At 42.8% G+C, this 27,603-nt stretch overlaps 1 protein-coding gene across 1 annotated transcript in view; it reads right to left on the reverse strand.

The window, feature by feature from the left end:
• KIF26B (kinesin family member 26B) overlaps window positions 1-27,603 on the reverse strand; it is a 330,600-nt gene that overhangs the window by 105,772 nt on the left and 197,225 nt on the right. The window contains exons 5-8 of the mRNA XM_019548609.1: window positions 12,619-12,825; window positions 11,207-11,300; window positions 5,445-5,707; window positions 1,520-1,703 (exon numbers count right to left, since the gene is read on the reverse strand). Coding sequence (XP_019404154.1) covers window positions 1,520-1,703; window positions 5,445-5,707; window positions 11,207-11,300; window positions 12,619-12,825 — 748 coding nt within the window. The remainder of the gene's footprint in view (window positions 1-1,519; window positions 1,704-5,444; window positions 5,708-11,206; window positions 11,301-12,618; window positions 12,826-27,603) is intronic.

The following is a 27,603-nucleotide window of genomic DNA, read 5'->3' on the forward strand; positions in this document are numbered from 1 at the left end:
ATCTATGAATCTATGAATCTACAGCTACAAGAAAACCATTTTTTTTCCTCTACACAGCTTTTTTTTTAAATTGTAGTTGACAATGGTAAGAAGCTTGTGTGTATGTGTGCAGGTAGGCAGGCATGGGTATATAAAATGCATGGAATATTAAATGGCTATAGTGATATTGCCCTCAAAACCAGCCATCTTCATTCCTAACAATCAGTTAGCTGAAGCATTCAGTGTTGTCCTTTCTACCGCAGGGTGCGTAATTAATAAACCTTTAGTTAATTGAGTACTGGCTGCCAATTCCATAGGGTTTATTACTTAAACATATGCAAACTACATTTTCATTTTAAGCAACTTTCATTCTAGGTCTTACACATTCAATAAGCTATATGGCAATTCACTGCATTCAAATACTAGGTATAAATGTAGTCTGGGATAGCCACTCCTTGGACATCTTAAATTGTAGTCTGCTGCTTCACACAAGAGCCTGCAGTTCAGACCACAAGCTTAAACATTCTGTAGCCAAGACCACAAGTTTAAACATTAAGCCTATTGAGAATTTTTCAACAAGACTTTTTTGTCAGAAAATGCCATTTTGTATAACTGGCAACTTTTCACAGAAAAGGGTCGGCTTTGATGAGGTTTTTGATCTAAAACAACCCAGTAAATGAGTTCTGAAAATGTCAAAATACTGTGTTTTTGACATTTTCTAAATGAAATTCCCATTTTGACAGGGTGAGAGGCTTCATGAGGCCTTGGAAAAACAGATTATGAGGAACAATCCTGCCTTAAAGAGTTTTAGGGTGTAATTAGGACAGACAGGCAAGCACTGGTATCCTCTATTTAAACTTGGGAAACCGAGATGCATGGATCCCTGCACGAAGTCACAGAGGAAGTCTCTGGCAGACAAGGAGCAAACATAGAACTCCCTCAACCTGATGAAGTGCCCTACCTACATAGCATCATGCTTTTTTCTTCTTGCAGATAAAAAAGATCTGTAGGTCAGAAATACAAATGTGTGTGTGAGACAGAAGGTTACCAGACCAAGAGACTGAATTATTTTGTTTATCCATAGATAAAACCAAGAATGGGCATTGGCAGTACAGTACCAGCTTCCACACATCCTCCCCTGTGCCAGTTATGAACTACAGCAGCTGTCTCCTCATGACAAGAGGGGACTTCAGGTGGTATGATCTTAGCATGGCCTCCATGCTAAGCCTACCAGCAGCAATGATGATTGAGACCAATTCCATTGTTTTCATCCTCATTTTTGACATACAGACTGTACAAACTTCCATGCCAGAAATTAGCACACTAATCCATGTTATAAAAGCCAGCAGATGGCAATACCTTTTAGTCACTAGTGGCCCAAGCTGGATCTATAAGGCCAAATAAGTTGGCTCAGCTCCATCTGGAATGGAACCTATGTTCATTCACATGAGCACAGTATTTTGCCCAGAGCCTTTGTAAGTAAAACAGTTTATTGAAATGTAGCTAGTGAGGAAATAGAAGGGGAAGCTGAATGACTTACTTCCACCTTTGCCGCTCTTCTCCATGCGATACTGGTAGATGTGCAGAGTGAAGAGCATGTGGGAGTTCCTGTGATCCTCCTCATCACAGTCTCGCTGGCTACCTCGGCGTGAGGCAATGGCTGCGTCGAGAAAGAAGGCAGCCTTCTCCGCTGTGGGAGCACGAAGCTCGCTCTGGTTCTGAAGCTATAAGACAACCCAAGGAAAAGAAAACACAGGATTTGACACTAGCAGGCAACATAACTTTGTGGCCCAAAAATCAAAGCCCGATGAGCCTGAAAAAGATACTAGGAAAGAGGAAATGCCCTTCCAACTCAGACCCTCTGTTCCTTTTGCCTGTTACTAGAATTCTGATTCTTAGATCCATTGCCATGTCGAGGCTCCTTAGAATATATGGCTGTACCTTTGGCTGCAGACATAACATGAAAATATGACAATCAAAAATAACTGCAGGGTTAAAAGGATAAAGGTAAAAGTGGGTCACTATCCTGGAGTCATAAACCATATAACACTACTGTGGATTTGCTGGGGCTTTTTATTTCCAGTTCATCAAAATTCATTTTCACAGGTGTGAACAGGCATTACTAAAATATTTACTCTGGAGAACCGAGATTGCTCCTTTAAGTCCTTTTGTAGTTTCAAAGAAACATAAACCCTTGCAGCAGAGATATAAGCATGTGCATCCCTTTTACACAGGTTGTCCAAACCCAAGTCTTCATTAGTGTCCTCCCTATCTGCACCCAGGTTCACAAAATGTACATAAGAATCCTCTGTGTTTGTGGCAATGATTCCTTAAAGGAGCAGTGGTCTCAAGCAGAGTAAAAAAACACCCCACTTCATCACAATGATGGAAGCAGGGACCTCACTAATGGGTAAAAGGCCTCTTTGGGTATCTATTTTGATTTAAAAAACAAATAGCAGACCAAAATGTTATTTCTGCATTTCAACAGAGAGGGCCAATAATCTGAAACCACAATGGGAGAAAGAGAGAACCACTGAGGCAATTCTTCCCCTGCACCCTTACTACACTTGAATGAAGGGCCTGAGGGAAGACGGATTCTGCCCCTTCTCTTTAGGGGCTGCCACAGGCCAATCCTGCCCCGATTGAGCTTCCAGTTGCAATGGCACCTAAAGGTCTCTCAAGGCCTAGAAATAACTTGAAGGAGAAGTCGCTGGGCTCTGGGAAAGGAGAGGACTGTAGGCTGTGCATAGCCCCTGTGGAATGTGGAGAAGGAATGCAAAGCAGCTTCCTGGTACCTTTCCCCCATAGGCTTTTGCATCTACGCCAGGGTCAGGGCAACCCATTAGATGAAGCAGGACATGTAATGTACATACATTAACATTTGCTGGACCTCAATCATAGTGGTCAGCACTGGAAAAGGAAACTGCTCTTATCTTTCCCAAATGACAGCTGGGATGTGAGGTCAGATCTTATTAACCTGTGATAATGTTAGGAATGCGTGTGTGCTTTGTGGCATCTAAGATTAGTTGCCTGCTGAAGTGACGTGATTATGAAATATGATACTGATGGCGGTACTGGGATTGGTAATACAGAGCTATCCCCTCAGACTACATTAGAGCCATTCCCCAGCCTGTGGGGTAAGCCTATTTGTTTGAGATTTCTACATGGAGTGAGAAGTTTCCTTTTTTTAGCCTTTACCCTGCTGTGCAGTACAGCCAAGGAGTCAGTTCTTTTCCTTAAACCAAAAGAGCCCAGAAAGTGTTAATAAAACCCTCTTGGAGTCTACATTCTTAACAAAGAGGACAATTTGTGGTAGACCTGTGAGAAAGCGTTGCCAACAACAAGAAAATGTACATGACAATATACTGTCTAAAAGGTCTGCTTAAAAATAGCATGACATTTTGTGATGTTTTTCCCAATATTATGTTGCTGATTTTCTATATATATGTATACACATTAATCTACTAGCAGGAGTGCTACAGAGCTATTCATTTCAGCAGTTCAACCATTAATTCAGTTTTGGTGTATGCAACTGTCGAACTTGGAGGCAGTTGTTTTCTACACACTCTAAACTTTATGGTATATTTTGGGGTATGTAGAAATACAAAGGACCTCTGGTACAAAAGCAAACCTTAAACCCCAATGGCTTAGAAGGCAAAGCAGCAGAATCTCAACTGGATTGTTATTTTTAACTCTCATGATTTGTAAGCAAGTCCTGTGATATTTCTGAAGCCTGACTTTCCACTTTCAAGTGTTTGGGGTTGGTGCAACCACTCATCATTCTGTGGCCTTGCTTCTTCCTTCCCTCTTCTGACTCCTGAATCACTGGTGCTTTTACACTTCTAGGGTGCTTGTACATGTGACGCCATTACCATGTATACATGACAAAAATGTTACTGTGTGGGTTAATGGCATCACACTGTACATGTGCAAGAGTTTGGGTGGTTTTAAATGAGTTTGCATTGTTGCAAACTAAATTACATCCCAATGTAGTTTAGCTTAAAACGATGCTTTGCAGCTATTAGTCAACTTGCCCCCGGCTGTGGGAGAGGCATGCAGGCTCCGCAGAATAAAAGGATCAGGCCTGCTGAAGGTAGAAGCAGTGGCCCGAACGTCTTTTTTTCCCCCTGGCAGAGGCTGCCTGCCTCTCCTATGGCTGGGGGGGAGGGAAGGGAAGGAAGGGCACAAGCTGATGGTGGATCAAGTAGCCCCTGAGCTGAAGGGGGCCCCGCTCCTTCCCTTTGTGGTGGCAGTGCCTCCCAGGGCTGCCTGCACCAACTGCTAGCAGGCTGGGTACTGCCCCATAGTGGGGTTGGGGAAGGGTTGGATCAGGCCAGGTGCTGCCTCCAAGCTGGGGCAGCACCCAGCCTACTAGCAGCCCACCTGGGTGGCCCTAGGGGTGCTGCCATTGCAGAGGGAAGGACCAGGCCCTCCTGCAACTCAGCGGCCACTTGGCTCGTGAGCAGCTTGACCCCCTGGCCACAGGCAGGCTCCGCCAAAAAAAAAAAAGGATTGAGCCCCTTGCCTCAACAGCAACAGAAAAATAAAACCCCTAAATTGAAACAGTGGGTTTCAATTAAAAAAAACACCATTTCTATGTAGGGGGCACAGAATGCAACCCTGAAAACTAAACCCCCGCCATAAGTACAAGTGCCCCTAGGAGGCAGTAGCTCCTCAGTTTCAGGGGCTGTAATTAAGCCCTCTCTGCGGGCTTGCTCATACCTTATTCAGTTGCACAGGTACAAGGCCTGTGCTATATAGTAAAAAGAAAGAATGGGCACTTTTGTATCATGTCAAAATAAAAAGAAGCTTAACAGAAGGCTGCTAACTCTGTTTAATGGTTGCCCTGGAAGAAATATGAGCCAGTTAAGGTGTTTCTGCTGGCTCTCCGTGCCTGAAGAGAGTTATTCTTGACCTACTCAGCTCAAACATGTATTTCTTGGCAGCAATTAATAAGTAACTATTAATGCTTCCTACAACATTATTAATGCCAGTGCTATAAATAAGGTAGTTTATAGAGAGATAAACAGCCATATTACTAGCCTCCAACTATTTGTGAAGTCCTGTAAATATTTTAGCTTGCTGTTGTACCAAAGAGAGATCACACTTTTTCATTTGTTGTTGGAAGGTGGTGAATTGTGTTTGCTCTAAAGGTTTTCATGTTTTATTTCAAACACAGGCTCCTGCTCAACGTCAATTATCCTGGAGATACAAATATTTAGGACAGGAAAGCAGATGGCCCTGCAGCTGCAGGTCATAAAGTTCCTGTATACTGTAAACACTTTCAAGTCTACAAAGTTGGTGCTTCAAGTAGCTCTTATTTTTGAACTCTCTCAGGGCCACACACACACACACACACACACACACACACACACACACACACACACACACACACACACACACACACACACAAATTTCCCCTCCCCTAAAGATTGGCTTCAATTTAAAATAAACCCTCAATTCACCTGCATGCCACAGATGGGGTCCTCACAAAGGTAAACCCCTGGGGACTGACCATCCTGTAAGCTGCCAGTTGCCACCTCTGACAGCAAGTCCCTCAGATTTTCTTCTTTTCCCCATACTTCCACAGCGGAAATCCGGACCGAGAAGCGGGCTCCTGTCTTCTCCTTGCGTTCATTAATCAGTTTGAAGAGCCAGGAGATGGCACAGGGGATAATGCCAAGGTTCTGCATGGAATCATCTTTTCCGATCATGGTGTATGATTTTCCTGTCAGGCATGGGGGAGGGGAGAAAAATAAAATAAAATCAGACTTGTTTCAACCACAGCCTTCTGTCAAGTAGCATTGTTTTGCACAGTAGGAAGAAAGCAAGCAAGTATGGAAAATGACAGCATTGATAACTGGTAGATTGGACTGAGCTGTAATCCTCCTCTTTTGGATCATTCTACCACTATAAAGGGGTTAGAGAGCACCCACCTCTCCGTAGATGGAGATTCCCCTAAAAATCCAGGGAGTCCCCAGCTAGGATATAGCTAGTTTTGCAACTCCAAGTGCAGAAATCACACCAGACGGAAATCCTAAGTCTGGATAAGGTCTATGGTAGGTCAGCCTGCTTTGGAGCAGCCCCTAGAGGTGATTTTATAGTATGATGAAGCCGGAACTGAAAGAATTAGCCCTTGAACCACAGAGTGGCATAAGACTTCTTGTGGTCTCCTCTCTCAGCTTGCCCCCAACAGAAGCTTGGCTCGTCCCATTATCTGGCCCAGAGTTGAGCCACAGAAGGTGATTTTTGATACAGATAAAAACTTTTCCAAAGCTTGTTGTTGTTTGGTTCTAGGATTTTGACTCAAAGAAGTCGCTGCTAAAAAACATCTGATGATACAGAGGTACACCAAACATACCATCACTTTAGGTATTACTTTATATGCCACACTTAAGCAAGCTTTCAGGATCTTTTACATTTCATAATGCTAAACACAACTGATATTGATCGCTGTATACTTTTTTAGACAAATACTCATGCCTTTATTTTTACCTTATCTCAGTTCACAAATTATGAACCTAAATGGAATCTAACAGTAAGAGGGTCAGTTCAGCAAGCTATTTTTAGACTTTATGACTATTTGTGGGAATGTTTATGAGTGACTTCAGAAGTAGAAATGGTGGGGAGGGGAGTTAATGATGCAGCTGCATAGACTCAGTGAATGTTTTATAGTTTAGGTTATATCACTAAAAGACTGGCAGAAAACATGACATACCAGTGAGTTCTCTCTCTTGCGTTACAGATGACTCCTGCTCCAGCATTAAAAAACCCTTGAAAAACTAAGGGTTAAAGCCCATTTCACTTTGTGTACCAAATGGTAGTTATACAGCTGTTTAACTGCAGTTTTTGGCACCTATACAAAACTTAGATTTCACTTCATAGATTTCATAGACATTTGGGCTGGAAGGGACCCCAGAGGATCATCAAGTCCAGCCACCTGCCCCAGGGGCAGGAAGTCAGCAGGGATCATAAGATCCCAGCAAAATAAGCATCCAAATGGATCCTGAAGGCATTTGAAGTGGGTGCTTGAATTGCCTCCGGTGGCAGTCTATTCCAAATCTTGGGGGCTCGGACAGTGAAGAAGTTCTTTCTTATGTCCAGCCTGAATCAGTCACAGTGGAGTTTGTGACTGTTTGATCTTGTCATCCCTTGGGGGGCTCTGGTGAACAGACGTTCCCCCAGATCCTGATGAGCACCTGTGATAAACTTAGGTGGCTACCAGATCACCCCTGAGCCTGCGTTTTTCCAGGCTGAATAGCCCCATTGCTCTCAGCCTCTCATCATAACGACTGTTTTCCCGACCTCTGATCATGTGCATGGCTCTCCTCTGCACCCTCTCAAGCTTCTCCACATCCTTTTTGAATTGCAGAGCCCAAAACCGGACGCAGTACTCCAGCTGCGGCCTCACCAAGGCCGAGTACAGCAGGAGAATGATGTCCTGGAATCTGCTTGAGAAGCATCTATGGATTTAAGCCAGTTTTTTGCTCTCTTTACTAGCCACAGCATCACACTGAAGGCTCATGTTCCTCTTATGGTCAACCATGACCCCCAAGTCCCTTTTATCGGTAGTGCTAACCAGCGTAGCACTACTGGGCCTATAAGCATGGTACAGGTTTTTCCTCCCAAGGTGGAGAACCTTGCATTTTTCAGTCTTGAACATCTTCACGTTCTCATCCGCCCATTTCATGAGTCTGTTCAGATCCGCCTGGATCACCCATCTGTCCTCAGGTGTGGATGCTTTACCCCAGAGTTTCGTGTCATCAGCGAACTTGGCCGGTCCACTTCTGACACCAATGTCCACATCATTGATGAAGATGTTAAAAAGTATAGGCCCTAGGACAGAGCCCTGTGGGATCCCACTGATCACAGTGTACCAAGACAATTGGGTCCCGTCGACCACCACCCTCTGGGTCCTACCACGGAGCCAATTCCCCAGCCAGTGGATTGTGGTGATGTCAAGGCTGCAGTTAGCCAATTTAGCCAAGAGGTGATCATGGGATACCAGATCGAAGACTTTTTTAAAGTCGAGGTATATACAACGTCAATCTTTTCCCCCTTGTCCAGGTGATAAGTTACCTGGTCATAAAAGGAAATGAGATTGGTCAAGCAAGACCTAACCGCAACAAAACCATGCTGGGTATCCCTTAGGATGCAGCTCTCGGTGTGCAAGCAGCCATATGTCCACTAAGCATGCTCAGTAGGGAGCTGCGCAGACTGGACAAAGACCCTTAATGTGTGGGGTGATGAGGAGTCTAACTACCGGGCCACAGGTTTGGTGTTATCCTTTCCTTAAGCTTCTCCATTCCTTAAGCTAAATTGCTCCTTGCATTTAACATTCATCAAATAAAATGGATGAAGAGCAGTGAGGAAGTTTCTATCCCACTGGGAACAGGGACACAGGCTAGAACTCAGAAGCCCCCTCCCATGCAAAATAACATCCATCTCACTGGGCATGTCTACACATGCAATTGATGTACATGAATAAATTCTGGAGCTTATTGCTCTGGAGTTAATTACTCCTGGATGTGTCATTTGAATGTGCACCTGGGAGCAATTTACTCAATCGACAGAAGTCAATCATCGTGGTCCCCTGTGACGAGTAGGGTCCCGCAAGGCTCTGTCCTTGGATCCATATTGTTCAACATCTTCATTAATCATGTGGACATTGGAGTCAGAAGTGGACTGGCCAAGTTCACCAATGACACCAAACTCTGGGGCAAAGCATCCACACCAGAAAACAGATGGGTGATCCAGGCTGACCTGGACAGCTCAGCAAATGGGTGGATGAGAACCTGATAGCATTTAAACACTGAAAAATGCAAGGTTCTCCACCTTGGGAGGCAAAACCTGCAGCACCCTCATAGGCTTGGCAGTGCTACACTGGCTAGCACTACAGAAGAAAGAGACTTGGGGATCATCATTGACCACAAGATGAACATGAGCCTGCAGTGTGATGCTGCAGCTAGTAAAGTGAGCAAAACTCTGGCTTTCATCCATAGATGAATCTCAAGCAAATCCCAGGACGTCATTCTCCCCTTGTAATCGGCCTTGGTGAGGCCGTAGGTGGAGGACTGCGTCCAGTTTTGGGCTCCACAATTCAAAAAGGATGTGGAGAAGCTTGAGAGAGTCCAGAGTAGAGCCACACGGATGATGAGAGGTCAGGAAAACAGACCTTACGATGACAGGCTGAGAGCCATGGGGCTCTTTAGCCTGGAAAAGTGCAGGCTCGGCGTAATCTGATGGCTACCTATAAGTTTATCAGGGGTGACCACCAGTATCTGGGGGAACATTTGTTCACCAGAGCACCCCAAGGGACGATGAGGTCGAACAGTCATAAACTCCGGCAAGACCACTTCAGGCTGGACATAAGGAAGAATTTCTTTACTGTCTGAGCCCCCAAGGTCTAACAGCCTGCCATCGGAGGTAGTTCAAGCACCTACATTGAACACCATCAAGAGTAAATTGGATGCCTATCTTGCTGGGATCCTATGACCCCAGCTGACTTCCTGCCCTTTGGGCAGGGGGCTGGACTCAATGATCTTCCAAGGTCCCTTCCAGCCCTAATATCTATGAAATCTATGAAACTCCAGAGCAATAAGCTCCATAGTTTATTCAGGAGCAGCACTATGAGACAGGTCAGAGCAACCCCAGCTAGCAGACAGGCAGCCCCCACACTGAAGAATCCTGGTGCCCTAGCCAGCCAGGGCAGCATCTACACATGTGTTGCTGCAGAGTTATTTACAAGTATTATAGCGGCACATGTGTAGATGTGTAACATTTACTGCACAGCTAATTAGTCAACAGCACAGTAAATGTCTTCTGTAGATGCACCCACTAAGCCACACACCTTCTGGCTTGTTTTCTTCCCTCTAGCACTATGTAACTTTCTCTTTATTGCATATTGCCAAAGCAGTAGGGTGGTAGATAGAGCTCTTTACCGGGAAGTAGGAGATGCAGGTGAACAGGGCGTAGATCCTGGATCTTCCATTTCCAAGGCAAAACCCTACCTCTAGGCTATTGGGCTAAATCATGGAAAGACTGTTATATCATGGTTCTCCTCCTCCTTGCTTCCAGTAGAGCAAGTCTGTTTTACCATGGAACAAAATAGAATCTGAAACTGTGCTAAAGTGCCCAGCACTTGGAATTCTACCCTAAATGTTCAAGTATTCATCAATTCTGGGTGCACCAATGGAAAAACAGGGCCTGTTAGTGAACTGGACCATTTAATTACTGGAAAAGTAACGTCTGCTGAGTTTTGTTTTGTTTTTTGGTTTTTTTTGGGGGGGGGGGAGGTGGAAAGTTTGGATTTTTGCTTTTAATGCAGCATAGCTCTATGGAGAGGGCATTTTACAGACAATAATGCATTTAGTACAGTCATTGCTATTAAAGAACCAGCATTTCCTAATAGATACCTCTCTAGTTATTGTTAGGTATTATTAAATACAACATAAAATTTTAAGTTAGAATGTTCGTTATTTACAAAAGAATCTAGAGCATTGACCAAACGTTTCCCCTCTTTTCTTTCCCTTTTCTGAATCTTTGAAGCTTGGGTCATATAAATGTTTACTGAAAATGAATCTTGGCTAGACACAGAAAGTTCAATTCATCATGAAAATCATATTTATTTATGAAAGAAGAGGCAGCAGTTTATAATCTAACCCAGGACAAAAATTATGTGGCATATTTAGGTACCCAATCACAATGCTTGAATATTGACTCACGAGTATCAAATACTTAAAGGAATACCTGACTAGACAGATAGTAAGCAAGACATAGATTAAAAACATTTGCAACAAAACCTCTACCAAAGAATTCCAAACACAGGACACATTTGGAAAAGTTAACTTGAGGGTAATTCATTGATAAGAATTTGAAGCTAAACCTATCTCATAATTTTCTATTACTTCTGTTGGAGCAGTGCTTACAGACATCAGGCAGGGTCAAGACTTCATTGTAAAAGCACTGAACAAACCAACAATTAAAAGGCAACGCCTGCTTCAAAGACCTTATGATTTAGGATTTGGGAAATATGCAAAAAGTAAACAAATGGACAAATAACAGAAGTAAAGATGCAGGAGAAACAGATATGTGAACAGCATATTCCGGTTTCAAATACTGTTGGTATACAACAAGGAGAAATATGGGAGTTATTCTTGTTTTCCTTAATTAAAAATAACAGGTCATCTTAGACTCCAAGTGTATATGGAAAAGTAGTAATACCAACCTAGTCTGGCATGGCCAAAGCAGAAGACACAGCCATCTGCCCCATTCACCACTGACTGGATCACCTCAGCTACAGTCCCAGCACATACTTCAGCCTGCCACAGGTAGAAAAAGATTAACAATGATATGTAATGCAAAATATTAAGACAATATTATCTATATTAACAGCTGTGATCACACTATAATATTATTTGTACTTGCAAATAATATAGCGTCACCTCTAAAGGCCTATTTTTGCTTTCCATACTGGCATGGATTGTCCCATTGAGCTAAGGAGACTACTGAGAAGAGAAAGGTGACTGGGATTTGGCTCCAAGCCAATGCAGTTACCCCAGTTACCCCATGAAATCCCTCTTTTGAAACTTCATCAACCTTTGAAAGAGGGTCTCTGTAGGTTCAGAAATGGCAGATGCTTCTATTCCAACACATTTACTATTTGCTAAGACAAGGTGAATAAAATGCACATGACAGAAGCGGACAGAATCTGTATTTGGGAGAGCTGGTTGAAAATAAAACTAATATTTTGCAAAAATTAATTTACCTTTCTTTGTTAAAATAAATCAAATTTGTAAATGTTTCAGCCCATTATGTTGTTTAAAAAATTACGGGCAGGATCCTGGGTGCAACAAGTGCTGTAAATGTGCTGTCCAACGTATGAGTGAATAGATCATTTGTAAAGACAGAGCACAACCACAACCATTTTGCATTGTCTCATGTAGGCCAGGTTTCTAAAGTAGTTCTACCACTGCTGTAAATTTCCACAGCTGGACCTATAGTTGCAATATTTAGATTTTTTTTGGGGGGGGGCGGGGAGAGAGGAGGGAGGGGAAATCTACTGTAGATAAGACATTTGTTGGTGTTTTTCCCCACATCCAGTTCACATACATTTTATAGTAGTGCTTTCTAATTTGTTTTCTTAACTATCACTTTTAGTAGGCTGTATGGCATGTTTGGTTTATTGAGCTCATTAGGCAAAAATAAAAATCTAAAAGGAGAAACATGGCACACACAGATCCAAGATAGAAAAGCATCTTATTGAACAGCAAAACCCAACACAAATATTCAAATGTTTCTTCATGAACTGAGGACATCTTCACGTGATTCACAAGAACAACAATAGTTTGGGGGATACTATCAAATATTGATATCTGATGTCTCCTTGACTAGACAGCTTCTTATGTCACCAGTACGATTAATTGCATATATATTATTCGAAACAGCTATTTAACACAAAGACTCAAGTTGGTAATCCCATTATTGATATATGCCTTAATCATGTGCTGCTGTTACTTGTAAGCTAAATTCAACTCTGGCCTAAACCCAGAGAATTATGTAACATTGCAGAAGGGTTAAACTTGGTTCTTAAGCACACTAGTGTTTAGATCCTTATCCAACACTTCATACTTTACTTACCTGAGATGCATCTTGGGGGAAAACTGCATCAAAAGCAAACATCTTTGGGGGAACCTGGTTGCCCCTTTTTTGAAAGGCATTCTGACCTCCACAGGACAATGGGTCATACAGAGTGATTTGCTTCTTACGGGGATCAACCTTTAGGAAGGAGCTGGACTCAGAGGTGTCTCTGGTGAGTGTGGAACAAATACGTACCATGACCTTCACCTGTCAGTAAACACAGAAAAGAAATAACCATCTAATTAGAGCATTGAATATACCTGAGTATAGGATTTTTTAAATGGGCTTTCAAATACACTGGGCCAAATTACACTTGCTTCAGGTGTCTGAGCAGGACATGATCTAAAATACATAATGAATAAAGCCAACAATTCCCTCTTCCTAGCCTTCACAAGGAAGTCATGTATTTATAATTACCAGGTACATCACTGTCTTTTAATGTCTGTATTACTCTAATACAGAGGTATTACATCACCTTCTTTGTCTTGCTATTAATATAAATTGAAAATTAACTGCACCCCAGTGGCCCAATTAAGCAAACCAAAAGGTAATTGAGACTGCCAGGCTATCAGAGCTGGTGCTGTTTCAATAAAACAAGCACATAAAAGCCAGATCTGTAATTTACACCTTTCAAATTCTAATCCAAATGCAAAGACATGAAATGCCCAGTTCTTAGTGTCATCATCAAAGAGTTGTGAAAGAGGCCAGTTTTAATGGTCAGCTTTTGAAATGATCTCCAAGGGACTGGAAGGTAATAAGCAATAAAGGATTTGTTAAAACATGTTAGCTTACAGTCCATTAGATGACTGCATAATAAGGTGTTATTTCTCCGACTAAGATTCATCTCTGTGCATATAATGAGGTTATCCACTATCCTTAACCTAACATGTAAGCAATTTGGATATCAGTAAAACAGGATATAATTCAATCTGACCGGTTCCTTTATTTGACCCAGGACATACTGAATTTCCTAGGCTACATTCTCCATCTTTGTCAACTCACTTACTGTATTTACTTGAATCCAAGATGAGGTTCTTTCCCTCAGTCAGCATGGGGGGAAGCCTAGTCTTAGATTCAAGTACTGTCCCAGTGCAAGGGGCAGGGAGGCTCAACTCCAGCTTCACCTCTGGGCCCAGGGCTGAAGCCAGAGCTAAGCTGCTGTCTGCCCTAGGATGGAATGGCTCATGTGCTGGAGGAGGGGCTTGCACCGGGGGAGGAAACCGCATGGTGGGAGGAATGGAGAGGAGAGACCCATGGCGTGGCTTGGGGGAAGTGCAGGAGAAACCATACAGCCTGCCCCCCTGCTGCCTCCTCCTCCTCTTCCCTACCACTAGTTCCTTCAGATCCAGCTCCAGCCCCACTGGCTCTGAGCTGGTCATGCCCTGAGCTGCTGCCATTGCTTTTACCTGACCAGGCTGGGCTGCCATAGGGGCCACTGCTGCTGACAGCCCTGAAGTGGAAGCCAGAGCCACCCACAAGGTAACTGGCAGGGGAGGCAGGAAGTTGTGGGGAAGGTAGTGGGGGGGGGCAGATGGCAAGGCACAGGTATGGGGGACAAGAGGCAAGGGGGCAGGCACTGGGGACAGGCAGCAGTGAGGCAGGCACAAGCACAGTGAGGGCAAAGTGGGGAGGAGGTCTTAAATTCAGGCATCTTGGATTTGGAAAGGAAATATACTATATTTATCAAGTCATAATGGAGATCATTTTGTTCTAAAGCAGAATGACTTCTGACAACCAGGCTGAATTCATGTTTAAGGATCTCTTAAAGATGTGTTGTTATTTTATCAAATATACAGAAGTTTGGGCACATAAGGAGAAGTCAATTAAGTGGCCTCTTTCCTCCAGGGTCAAAGCATAACTACTGTTTTCATGCTGGGAGTGGCCTGCATGTGTATCAAGAGGAGATTATGTCCCCAAATGTGAGATAAAGACACAGCTTCTTTCCCTCTACAGTACAAAGGGGGCAAATTCATGTTGATACCACCAAAAGGTGTCTTGTAGATATAAGGCAGGAATGGACCCCACACCAAACCCTGCTGTCTTTCTTGGGATATGACTCTTTGTGGGTATGGATCCTCTTTCATGGTGGCATTAGCTTTTCAAAAAAGAGATGAGAGCAAATCAGAAGGTTTGAGAATTCAGAGGCATTTGGAAGATAATGGAATTAGATCAGAGATGAATTGGGTTAATTCTCTGCTTTAGTCTGTCTTACTAAAAAGGGTCATTTGATCCTAAATCTTTCATCCTAAGAAAAAAAGATTTAGGATCAAATGAAAACTGAAAAATGAAAATGTACCCAAAAGCTTGCAAAGAAGAATTTTTCCAACTATTTGAGTTGGTCTAATAAAAGATATCCAATTTACCCAAAGAACTTTGTCTGCCTTATCCTAAGACAGTAATTTCCAAAGGGTATGCTATGATGCACTGGTGTGTTGTGACAGTGACAGAAGTGTGCTGCAAGATCCCCCTGTGGGAGGAAGCTCTCCTCCCACATCTGGCACCCTGCATGTGACCCAGATACTCTAGCAGTGCCTGCAGCTTCTCCTCTGGAGACAGCCACTGCTGCTGCTGCCTTCCCCACCTTTTTCCTGCCCCCAGGCATCCCTGTACTGTGAGAGGGCAGGCAGGTGGACACATAGATGAAGCTGTGCTTTGTAGCTTGGCTTGTCCTTTCCACCCTTCCCATGCTCCCAGGGCCAACAGGAGGGGCCACAGGGATGGTTTCCAGCTTGTGAGACCTTCTAGGAGCACCATTAGCAGCAGGGGCTGGCCTCACTCCCTGAGGTACAGGCCCAAGGTTTGGAAGGGGGCAGATCATGGGAAGAGCAGGGCACAACAGGGTGGTTCTGCCTCTGATGCCCTTAAGTGGCACCAGCTAGATGATTGATTCCCAACTTTATTAGCCTCAAAACCTCCTCCAGAACTTTTCTGAAATTAGGTCTGTGATTTTTAACTGAGGTGTAGTGAAATTCAGGCAAGATATGGAATTATTTATCTAACAGTACATCTCAGCACCAGTATGATTTCCTTTGGCTGGGGAATGCAATACGCTGTATGTTTTGAGAAAGACAGGCAGGCACACACACACACACACACACACACACACAAGCTTTTTTGGGTGTAACAGTAAAGTGTGCCACCAACTGTAACTCAGCCAAAAAAAGGACGCCCCAGGTACCAAAAGTTTGAGAAACAGACATAAGAAAAAAATGTTGTCATTAGACTATCAATTAAAGTAATGCCAAAAAAAGTATTTGACCAAGTATGTTTAAACTTGCTCCTAGATTCCTGATTTTACTTATTTATTTATTTTGCTTTGCATCCCCTTTTCTCCCCCTTTCAATTTACTATTAGAGGCATTCTGTTCAGCCATGCCTTGAGTGGGTACAGCTATCAGTGAGGACAAAGAGAGCTATAACTGCTAAAGCAAGGTATGAATTTCACCAAATATGCTTATTTATTCCAAGTGTTATTCTCTAGGCAGTTTGGGGACAGAACACCAACCAAGTCAATGGGGAACAGATGTAGTGAAACAGTGAGTCCTTAGAAGTACAAGAAAACAAAGGGCAAATATAAGCCTTTAACTGTTTGTTTGCTTTCATTCTCTTCCCTGTTTGCTTTCTCTGCAGTAGCCCACCATTTTAAATGGATACCAGTGAAGTAACCAGAGTGAGGCAACTGCCCCAAGAGCCAACTTAGGTGGCCGCTGGAAGTCACCACAGCCCTGTGCCCTGGGTGCCTAGCCTGATCACTGTGCCACTGATGGATACCCATATTTAGAACTCACATGCTGAAAAATCAAGCTAAATGTAATGCTTTAAATAAAGATTAACTTATTGGTATGGTTTAAAAATCCTTTTTTTCTCTATGGTGTTCTTTGCTGTTATGAATGCATACCCTGCAGATACTTGGTCATTGCATGAGCAGAATAGAACTGGAGACTAACTGACCTCTTTGGGCTGAATAGGTGCTATGGAATTCCCATTATAATCTCATTTACACCAGTATTACAGCACTGTACCCCCTGTCCCCAAATATACTGGAGTTCTTCCTGGTTTACACCAGTAAAAGTAAAATCAAAATAAGACCCATTGCTTCTCATTGATGAACTAGTGTACTGAATCCTGCTAGCTTCCAACAGATGTTACTATGTTACTGTGTTTCCAGAGGCAGATGTTTCATGATCCAGTTTCTTCTCTCCCAGGAGTAAAATGCCAACATAACTTAAATTCTAAAATTTCTTCCCATCGGTGGCAAATATGCTGACTACACTACCATCACAAGAAGCTCCTCTTGGAGGCCCCTGGAGAAGCAATGTCTAACAAGCAGCCTAATGTTTTCCTTATTAGCTCCTAAACTTCTAGTATACAAAGGCTTTCCTCTAAAGTTGTGAGGCAAGACAGTTGCACTACATTGCAATGAACTTTGCTGGTTTCAGCATATTGGTCTCAGAATTTACTTTTAGGACAGAAGCAAATGTTTCCTATGACTTACAGAGAATGATTGCTGTATTCCCTTGTATTCAGCACTGGTGAGGCCACATCTGGAGTACTGTGTCCACTTTTGGGCCCCCTACTACAGAAAGGATATGGACTAATTGGAAAGAATCCTAAGTCAATGAAAACAGCCCAGTGGAGGGCACTGGAAAGAGTCCAGTGGTTAGGGGGCTGGGGCACATGACTCATGAGGAGAGGCTGAGGGAACTGGAGAAGAGAAGACTGAGGTGGATTTAATAGTACCCTTCAACTGCCTGAAGGGGGTTCCAAAGAGGACGGAGCTGGACTGTTCTCAGTGGTGGCAGATGACAGAACAAGGAGCAATGGGCTCAAGTTGCAGCAAAGTAAGTTTAGGTTAGCTATTAGGAAAAAAAAAAACCTCTCTCACTAGGAGGGTAGTAAAGCACTGGAACAGGTTACCCAGAGAAGCTGTGGATTTTCTATCCTTGGAGGTTTTTAAGACCCAGCTAGACAAAGCCTTGGCTGGGATGATCTAATTGGGGATGGTCCTGCTTTAAGCAACAGGTTGGATTAGATGACCTCCTGAGGTCTCTTCCAACCCTCATTTTCTATTATTCTATATTTATCAGAAAATTATGAATCGGAGCCACAGATAAGACAGACACTCATGACAGTATAATGATCCTGGGCAAATCACTGGACTGCCATATGCCCTAGTCAACTTAGGGAGGCATTGTGTTTTCTCTGCATGCCTAGATGACCAGATTTGATCAACTATATGGCTGTCCAGTTTTTTAAAATGCCACTTATGCACAGGCTGGCATTCTATTTCCGACAGTGCCTGTAGCTATTCATGTGCATAGAGTACAGGAATAGAGGGCCAGCCTGTGCATAAATGGCATGTTGGGCAATTAAATGACTATGTAAATGACCAAATCATACTGTTAAGGCATCCGGAAAAGAAAAGAAAGTCACCCTTAGTGGGTGGCTATTCAGTATTAATCAGATGCAAAGCCTGATTCTGATATCACATGGCTGAAAGTCTGGAGTAGTTGCACAGTCAATTACATCTTCTCAATCTTGGGCTGAAAATTCAGCATGAGCAATAACATAGGGTAACTTGCACTAATTTGGCATTTTATAGGAGCCTGATTCTCCTCCCATTTGAACCAGTTTTCAGTCAGTGCCACTGAGTTATTCCTGATTTGCATTAAATTAATTAAGAAGATAATCAGACCCTGGACATGCAAAGTAAGTGTAACTCACATGCCAAGGAACCTGTCAATGGGTGCAACAGAAACAGCAACAAACAAGAAAAACACAAGATACAGCAGAGGTGTGAAATGGGAATATGTATATTAGCAGCATGCATGTAATCCTAGTACACTAACATCTTAAGAACAGTGAAATACTTTACAAAACACTTAGGTTTGAGTTATATCTATTTGCTGATAGGAAGCCTAGGTTTATGGTTAAAGCAAAAGAAGACAGGCAGGACCTATGGCCTCTATCTTGACCCAACACAGTAGTGTCAGATAAATGTTACTTGATTTCTATGTCATATTCCCCTATCTGTAAAATGGGTAGAATAATTGCCTGCCCAACAGGTGAGTTGTATCACTACATTCAATAAGACTGGAAAAGTATTTTAAAAGCCCAGAAGATACTCTAGACATGCAAAATGTTGTACTCATGAAAGTAACTTAACAATGAAGTTTGGTCACATGGAGATTCCTGAACTTTGGTTATGAAAATAGTACATCAAATATACTACATCAGGCAGAACTGATGGAAGCACATAGCCCATTGCACTCCCATTTTACAATTTCATATGCAATTTGTGAATAAGTAGAGGCACTGGCTATAAAGCCAGCACAGGACCATCCAATCCTCTACACTGGGGAGGCAGCACAAAGGAAGGGAGAACAATAATTCATGCAGCTCTGGGGACAGCTCCACAAACTTAATAGACTTAAAAGACTTCAGTTCAATTTCAGCAACAGACAGGTTTGAAGATCACAGCTGCTGCTCTGGGAAAAGGAGAAATACTTTACAGTTAATTTGAAACCATCTGAACAGTGGGATTTAAGAACTCTAATATTTTGTGCTTTCCCTTACAATTTATATTTAAATAAACTATAAATGGAGACTCTTCTCCTTAAAGGGAAGAAATTGGGGTTTTTAAGCTTCACTTCCTTCATGTCATTATTCTTTTGGTCCACTGCTGCACTTCTCAAATAATCCCCTGTAATTAAAGGGTTTAGAAGACAACACTTGTGATTAACAGGACCACTCCAGGAGCCTGCCAGAAGTTCTTATTGGTGTCTCAATAATTGTTCAGGACTTTGGTAGTGTCAAGCATTAAGACACACCCCTAACTGTTTCTAGAAGGCAAAAAAAAATACAAACATGAAAGCATCCTCTGGGTGAGAGACATACTATTGAGAAACATTCTGGGTCAAATATCTCTCTTCCAGTCATGGAAATCTGGATTAACTCAGAAGAATTACCCTGAATTTACATCAGTGTGAATTAGTCCAGTATCCGGTCTTCTGTTTCTCCATTGTTATAGTTTCTTTTCAAAGGCATAAACCTCATCCCTTAATCCTGTCCACTCAAGAAGCAGTAGCATAATTCTTGCAGTCTTGTGAATTATTTTGTGGTCCAGGGCTTAATCCAAAGTCTACAGAGTTCAACAGACTCACTGGGTATCCTTGCATCATTTTTGGCAGGATCTGAGTCCTGCCTATGTAGCTTTATTTCCTCTCACATCAACTTTGCAGCCAGTGGTGCTGAATTCACTGATGGCATCCTGATTACAGAAATGTAAGTGAAAGCTAAATCAGGCCCATATTGCTTACACAGAGTTATGTTAATGAGCAGCTACATGTTTATGAATGTATTTCTTTACAGTGCTAGCTGGCATTAAAAGGTCACTGCTCACCCACAGTTGCCAAACAATAAATATTACTATAGGGAAATAATGATATCTTTATACCACTGTAAAATAACTGTGACTGAATGTAGACACTTTAATTGTCTCTCCTGCTATTTAGATTGCCTGAACCATGTTTCCTCACTTTTCACCTTCTACAGTGTATTCCCATAAACATACTGATGTCTCATAGAGAAAGGAATTAGTTAATTGTAGGTTTCTTTTCTGGGAAGTCCATTTAGTGACCTACCACAGGAACCTTTATTATGTTCTTAATCTGCACAAAAAGACAAAGCTTCTTTGGGTACTGAATAGTACAACAATCAGTGCCACAGGAAAAAAAAATGCTAAAGCCAGCCAGTGATACTTCTGTCTCTCAAATGCCTGCAGGGGTCTGTCTGGAGTCTTGGGAATGAAGCATCGAAGGTAGGGGAAGGTAAGCTACACAAAACACTAATAACCAGAAATGGGGGTTAAAATAAGGGAACATAACGGTGCTTCAGCAGTAGGGATATTATCACTTCCTTCTACCAAACTGTAAGATTCAGTTTGGGGCTCATTTATCTAATTATTCAGTGGATAGGGCTAGACAGCTGTTGCTCTGGGCAGTGTGCTTGTCTTTGTGAGCTGCTTTATTCATCAATCATTTCAACACCTTCTGTTGGACGTGCCTTGTGGAGTGGGGGAAGGCAGGGATTGTGATACATTCAATGGGGAGACAGGCAGAACGGGGCTATTGAGCTATATTAACACTCCATCAGTGTAATGGCAATCACTGGCTGCAGGAACAGCCTTACTAGAGGTTAATGAAGAGTGGGCTTTGTAATTTCTCACTGTTACTGCTGTAAATAACAGCGGCAGACATATATTTTTGTTGGAGCCAGCCACAAAACACTACAGTGCAATAAAATCTGTAACCTCTCACTGCTTATGCACACATACATTTTCACATGATGGATGTGATGCTAGAAGCTTTTCCATGGTGCCCAGAGGATTTGGAAGCATTTTTGTAAGGCACCATTTAAGGGAGACTTGCTCCTTTCAGCGATGTAACTGATAATGCTAATATGAAATCCAAATGGGTGAGATTAGCAATTACATCTCCTTATGTGAAATCCAAATGAGCGAGATAAGGAGATCTGCCCAGGTTCAAACAAATGCAGCCTCAGGTACAGAGGCACAACTTAATAGAAGTCCCTTGGAGAGATTCATCAGGGACAAGAAGTGAGGTGTACATCAGGTGGAAATTGATGGGGAAAAAAAGTATCTTCTCTTTTGCCATTCTTCTGCCGGTGTCAGTCTGGCAGTTTTAGCTGGGCTACTCCTCCCTTGCTCACCCACTAGCAAGAGCACAAAAAGAATCTGGCCCAATTCCTGACATGTTGTATGTGTATGTAGATGACAATATAGATTTCTGCCACTAGCACTGACTTTGGATCCTGTGAGTCACAGGGTACCAGGATGCAGTGGGATAAGCAGATCACAGAAAGGCATCAGATACAACACCCATATCAAGTTTCATTCATGTCTGCCTTGTCCATGAGTCTGCTAAGGACCAGATTACATTATGGCATAAGTGGTTGCAACCTAAAATGGCATCAAATGGAGGGGCATAAACTTCCATCCACTGCTGAGTTTTATACTACCAGATCTGTATACGATAAATTACTTTGCTGTTTTGCTACCCCTTGAATCCTACAGCAACCAGCACAAAGAGAACATCAGCAGGTTGTAATTGCTGATCTCAGTGATTTTCCCAGCACAGGGCAAATCTCTGTATGGCACAAGACTGTCACAGCTCCCTTCTCAGCCCAGGAACAAAACAACATGGCAAGGGACATAATCAATGCATACTGTTTTCCTGCAGTCCTCAGGTACCATATGGTTCCAGGACTGCAGAGACACTTAAAGGCTGCTCTAAATTACACTGGGAGACAAATTGATCCTGGGTTCCCCCAGTCCTGGATTTACATCTGATTTATGAACAACATATGAAAGAAAGAATTGGACCCCACACCCTCACACCACAGTAAAACCTGTGCTAAAGAGAGAAGAACTAGAATCATGGTCCTTACTTTGAAGAAAGTCTAAACAGGCTTGCTTCTGATCTAACACAAGTTTATAGCAGAACTGCATCCTAATCCACCATCAACAGGAAGAGAAAAACTTCTCTTTCATCCCTCCCTTTGCAGCTTTGATGAACAGCATAACAGCAAACACAGTTGGTTGCCATGAGTTTCAAGGATGCTAATGAAAAGCTCCACTCTTCCTGGGGTCAGATTTTCCTATGGAAAACTACACATGGGTATTTTTAATGACCTTTCCGACTAGGGTTCCTCAAAAATGCTAAGACAGTCAACAACTCATCTTCATTCTCTGCCCAAAGGCACAGAACGAGACTCCCATTCTTCTTTTCTGCAAACACATCAGTCCTTTAGAAACAATGTGGGCTCAGAGTCTTCAGATACGAAGGGTATTGACAGACATGCTCCAGGAGGCAGGGGTGGCACTTTTATTAGCAAGCCACTCTAACTGAAAGTTCCTGAGTGTCACGAGTATCAGTGTCCCCATGCTGAAAAATGGCAGTAGGGCACTTTGAACTAAAGCTCACTGAATAAGTTTTAGTTTAAAGTGTCCCACCACCATTTTTCAACATGGGGACACTGATACACTTGATGCTGGAGGCTACTGGTGTGTGTTAACTTATGCGATGGATTTACAACATATCAGAGCAGCCTTGCTGCATGTCTATAGGAGCCCAAAGGGTCTGAGTGTCAGCCTCCTAGTGCTGTATCCATGAACAGACCCTTTGCTGTGCAGCAAATAGGTCAGTAGAGACCTGGGAGATACGCAGAGCTAAGAGACCAAATCTATGCAGTGACATGCTATGTAGTGACATTGGAGCTGCTCTTCTGCACTCAGCACCTTGCCAAGGCTGTAACAGTCCCCCTGGCTACTGTAGATATAGAGAAAATGACTGAGACTTTAAAGAGCTTACTGCCACTTTCTCCTAGTCCAAGGGGGTCAAACTCATCTGGTCCCATGGACTGGATGACTGGTGTGAGGCTAGCCCCATTGGCTGAATTGGACCTCTCCCTGCCCTCCCGTGCCAGACCTAATGCACATGGTGCCCATTGTAGCCAGTCTAGGAGCTGGCAGGAAGAAGAGATCCAGAATCCTGATAATGGGTGTTTGGCTGCCACCACTGGAACAAGCCACAGTGCTAGGTTTCTTCCCATGGTCCTGCTGGGGCTCCAGTGCCATGGGTCTCACCCAGGCACTTGGCTGCCAGGTGGAAGAAGGTCTACAATTGCAGCTAGAATCAGGGCAAAAATCAGTGGGCCAAATGACCCAGCTCTGTGGGCCAGATCCTGCCTGCAGGCCTTACATTTGATACCCCTGTCCTTATCTCTTGTTAAACCACCACTCCAGACACACTGTAGCTGTGGCCATGCAGGAAGCCATCTGGGAGCTCTGCTCAACTGCATCCTCCTAGAAATCTGCTCTTCCTTCAAGGCAGAACCCATCGAGCTGTCTCTGCCCAAGTGTCCTTGCTTCCATCTGGAGAAAGGAGGTGGAAGCGGAGAAGTGTTTTTACAGTATCAACCTTGCAAACCTCTGCGCTGTCATTTAAGATTCCATGTTCCTATACACAAAACAGTATTTCTAAAAATCCCAGTGTCCTCTTGGTGAAGCAGACAGGTATGCAAACTTGCCAGGTACTTTCAGTAGCTTGTTTACCTTAACTTTAATAAGAGTGAGGGGACACTTAGGGTTTCTCAGCATCCAAGTGTGAAGGCAGAGAGACAAAGTACTCCTACATAACAAGTTACTCTGTTCCTCACCTCATCAAATGAGGATTTTAAGGGGAAAAACAAGAAATAACAGCTGAATTTACATGCACTTGGGAATGGAGGGGGGTGTTTAAATTACAGTGGTTCCCAGACAACCACTCTAATTAAAACAGGTCACTGTTACATGTATTAATCTCCTGCATGTTTAAAAATGGCTAGGGGATGCTTTATCTAAAGCTCATTTGACAAGGTTTAGATAAAGTGCCCCTGTGGTCATTTTAAAATGCGCAGGGGACTGCCAGGACCTGGACTGGCTGGAATGTGCGCTGCAATACTGGAGCATTATAATTACAATGCGAACAAGCACGTGTATAGGGAGCCAAAAATTATTATAAAGTTACACATCAGCATGCCTTTGAGATGCCTTTCAAGTGCTGGAAGACAAAAACTATATAGGGATTGTGCAAAAAACTTGGCTTTTATATTATTTATACAAATGATCTTCATGATTGCATGCAAAGAAAGATTTCCAAGCCTGCATATGAAACTGTATGATGTAGCACCATAAATAATGAGCAGCAATGCAATCAGATAAGAAGGACTTACATTATTTAAAGCCAAGCTGGAAGAGGTGACAAATTGCAGTTTAATGTAGATAAGTGTGGAAAAATATGTGCAGAGCTAAGGTATGAAGGCTGATAATGATATCTGGAATACAAGACGGATGATTTAGGAGACTGAGGAGGAAAAAGATTTGGGAGTTCAGTAGGAGGAAAAGAATCCCACAGCTACAGACCAACAGGCATCTGTCATAAAGAAAACCAGCAGGAGAACAGCCTTGCTGGAGAGAGTTAATGTAAATCCAAAAAGGTGGCATAGTGACTGCTTCATTATGTGGACAACACGTGAACCAGACCTCTGAAATCAGCGCAACTTCCTTAAAAGGTGTATGGTGTGCAACAATGAGTTTACGACTAGGATTCAGTGATTAAAGCACCAGGAAAATATTAAGAAAGGTAATGATCTGCTTCCAAAGGAAAGAATGGGGGGATTGAGATTGTGCAGTCAGGCTTTGTGATCTGAAGTTTTTAAATGGTTCTAAGGAGCCTTTCTCCTTCAGACAACAAAGGACAGGGTCTTATTCTCCTATCACTTTTACACCAATTCAATGGCATTCACTTCACTGGAATAAGTCCTAATTTGCTATGGGAGAAATGAGATCAGACTCATACCCGAAATCTAGAAACTAGGAACCACTACTACAAAATGGTAACTTTTGCATAAAGGAGGTCAGGAAGTGAAAACAAACTGGGTTCCTATTCCAAACAACAGTAATATTTTCCACTATCATGGTGGAAGGTCCATCTGAGGATCTTCAAGTGTTTTACAAAGATTCATGACAAGCTCATGAGGCAGTTATTTTTAGGGGAGGGGGGATAAAGCTTATGGGGGATTACAGAACAGGCCCATATGAACAGCTCTTTTTTCCCTTGGTTTAGGAATACCAGTTTAGCTAACATTCCCCTTCAATGTAGTTTATTGAACTCAGGGCTACTCAGGTACTCTGACCTTCAGATAGCAGCATCTGCAGGTACAGACTGAACAGAAGCCAAGGAAATCAGTCAGGCTACCACTTAGGCTTAATGAGACATCTGCTGCTGTTATATTACCAACTGGATATTAAAAACATATTTACTGAGCTTCAGCATAATCTGCAGAATAAATCAGTACTTAGGGCTTGATTCTGCTGCATGTTTGGAGTCCACGGCATTGCTCACAACTCTCCTCTCCAGTGAGCATGGCACAATTTGATTCTGAATTCTACCCTCATTTAGAGTTCCTCCAGCTCCAACAGAGTCAACGCGGTTCAAGGGGATGCATGACTTGAATATGGCTCTAAACAACTGATACTTAGAAAGCCCTGATGGTGTTGACCACATGGACTTGGGGCTAAACTGTGCTCTGTTACACTGATGAAAGCCCAGAGTAACTCCAGGTCAGTATTCTAGATTTACACTGGTTAAGGAGCACTTTGAGCTAAAAAAGGAAGATAAAAAAGATGAAGGAAAAATAAATGCAAGTGCACAGAAAAGAACTAAGCAGCAAGGAGAACTAAACTTGCCTAACACTGCAGTGGGTGCATCTACATGTGGGCTTAACTGTGGAGTTGACTAATTAGCTCCATAGTAAAGCATCACAGTCTACACATGTGCCACTATTGGGGTGCCATAGGATAGTACTGTCAGGGTACAGGACAGCGTAATTAGGTGCACTGAAACACATGTAGTCTGTAGCAGGGGCTGGCTGAGGCACAAGGGTGCTAAAGTATGGGGAGTGCCTACTGCCCTGTACTTTGGCACCCTCATGTCCAAGCCAACAACCACCACCTAGCACTGCCACCTGGAGGCCAGGGTGACCCCCCAAACCGTTTGCCAGGCCAGGGCTGCTCCACCCTGGTTCAAACTGCTGTGCTGTAGATACTGTGCCCGGGAGCAGCTGACTCCAGAGCAAACTGCACCAGAGTTTATCACATTGCCTTAATGGCATATGTAGATGCACCCAGTGAACAGCTAACTTCTCCTTTACTCTCAGGTCTGGTTTACAGCATTGACTGATAGCCCCAAAGAATGCAAAAGCACAGCAATGTGAAATAGGTAAGTGGTGCACCCATCTGCTTAGTCAGTCTCAACACTAATGATTGCAACAATTGCTTGCTGCCTTGTTAAATGCTATAATAAATAACACTGGTGTCTACAGATAAAACAAGTAACGAACTGCCAGAGAATGAACATACCCAACGTGCAGACTATCAACAGTGTTCTGTGGTCCTTACACAGGCAAAATTCCCATTGACTTCAACCTTAACTGTCATCTCCTGACTTCAAGTGTTTAACTATGCAACCTTAACATTCCCTTAATGTAGCTGTACTTTAATGGAATAATTCATTATGTTATGTGTAGCTCAGGGGCTGTATAATTCTTTCTTGCAAGTAGCAACCTTTAATGAATGGCATCTGATCAATAATGCAGAATCCAACATTTGAGAATAAATAAAAAGCCTTCTTTGTAAGTTGCATCTGTAGAAAATGTCAGAACCATTTATCATGGGTCCAGACTGATAGCCTGCAGCTGCTGTCCACAAGGACTATAAAACCTAACTTTGCTGAGTCGTGCAAATATGCCTTTGCATTGAACATAATTAGCCTTTGCCATGACCAAAAAACAAAATAAGGCCTTATCGAGTGAGCACATAATGGACATTACCAGAGCTTTTTAGAATGAAGCTTTGCCATAATGGTACTTTGTTCCCAAGCTACTTTTTACATCGGGTTATTTTATCTGGGTTTCCAGGTGCACTCTAAAACAATCCTCTTTGTAACTCTATACAGTCTGAGCTGCTTAATCTAAATCAGTTTGCAAAATGCATTTATATTTGGATTTAAAAACCTCAGATTAACAAATCAATTGCACAAACAGTACAAGCCAAGTGAATAGGAACCTCTTTACCTCCAACTGACATCCAGACACACAGATGAACCACGTTTAGGAGGATTATGTGGTCTGACTGTACTGGGCAAAGCACAAGCTCCTTTCAAGAAAAAGCCATACTGAAAAGGCACATGGCAACTGCATCCTCACATTCTACAATTCATTTTCACTGGAAAGCGGGTGGCAAAAAGGCCAAATTCCCAGCTGGTAAAAGTGAGCAGAAGGGTTGCAAACAAGAAATTTGTCTTTTCCTTGAAAAATAATGCTGGAAAGACAGTACTGCAGCTGCCAGATTGATCCTGCTGGACTT

Source organism: Crocodylus porosus, unplaced genomic scaffold, assembly GCF_001723895.1.
Source record: "Crocodylus porosus isolate Cpor-Errol unplaced genomic scaffold, CroPor_comp1, whole genome shotgun sequence".
In the NCBI taxonomy this organism is placed as follows: Eukaryota; Metazoa; Chordata; order Crocodylia; family Crocodylidae; genus Crocodylus; species Crocodylus porosus.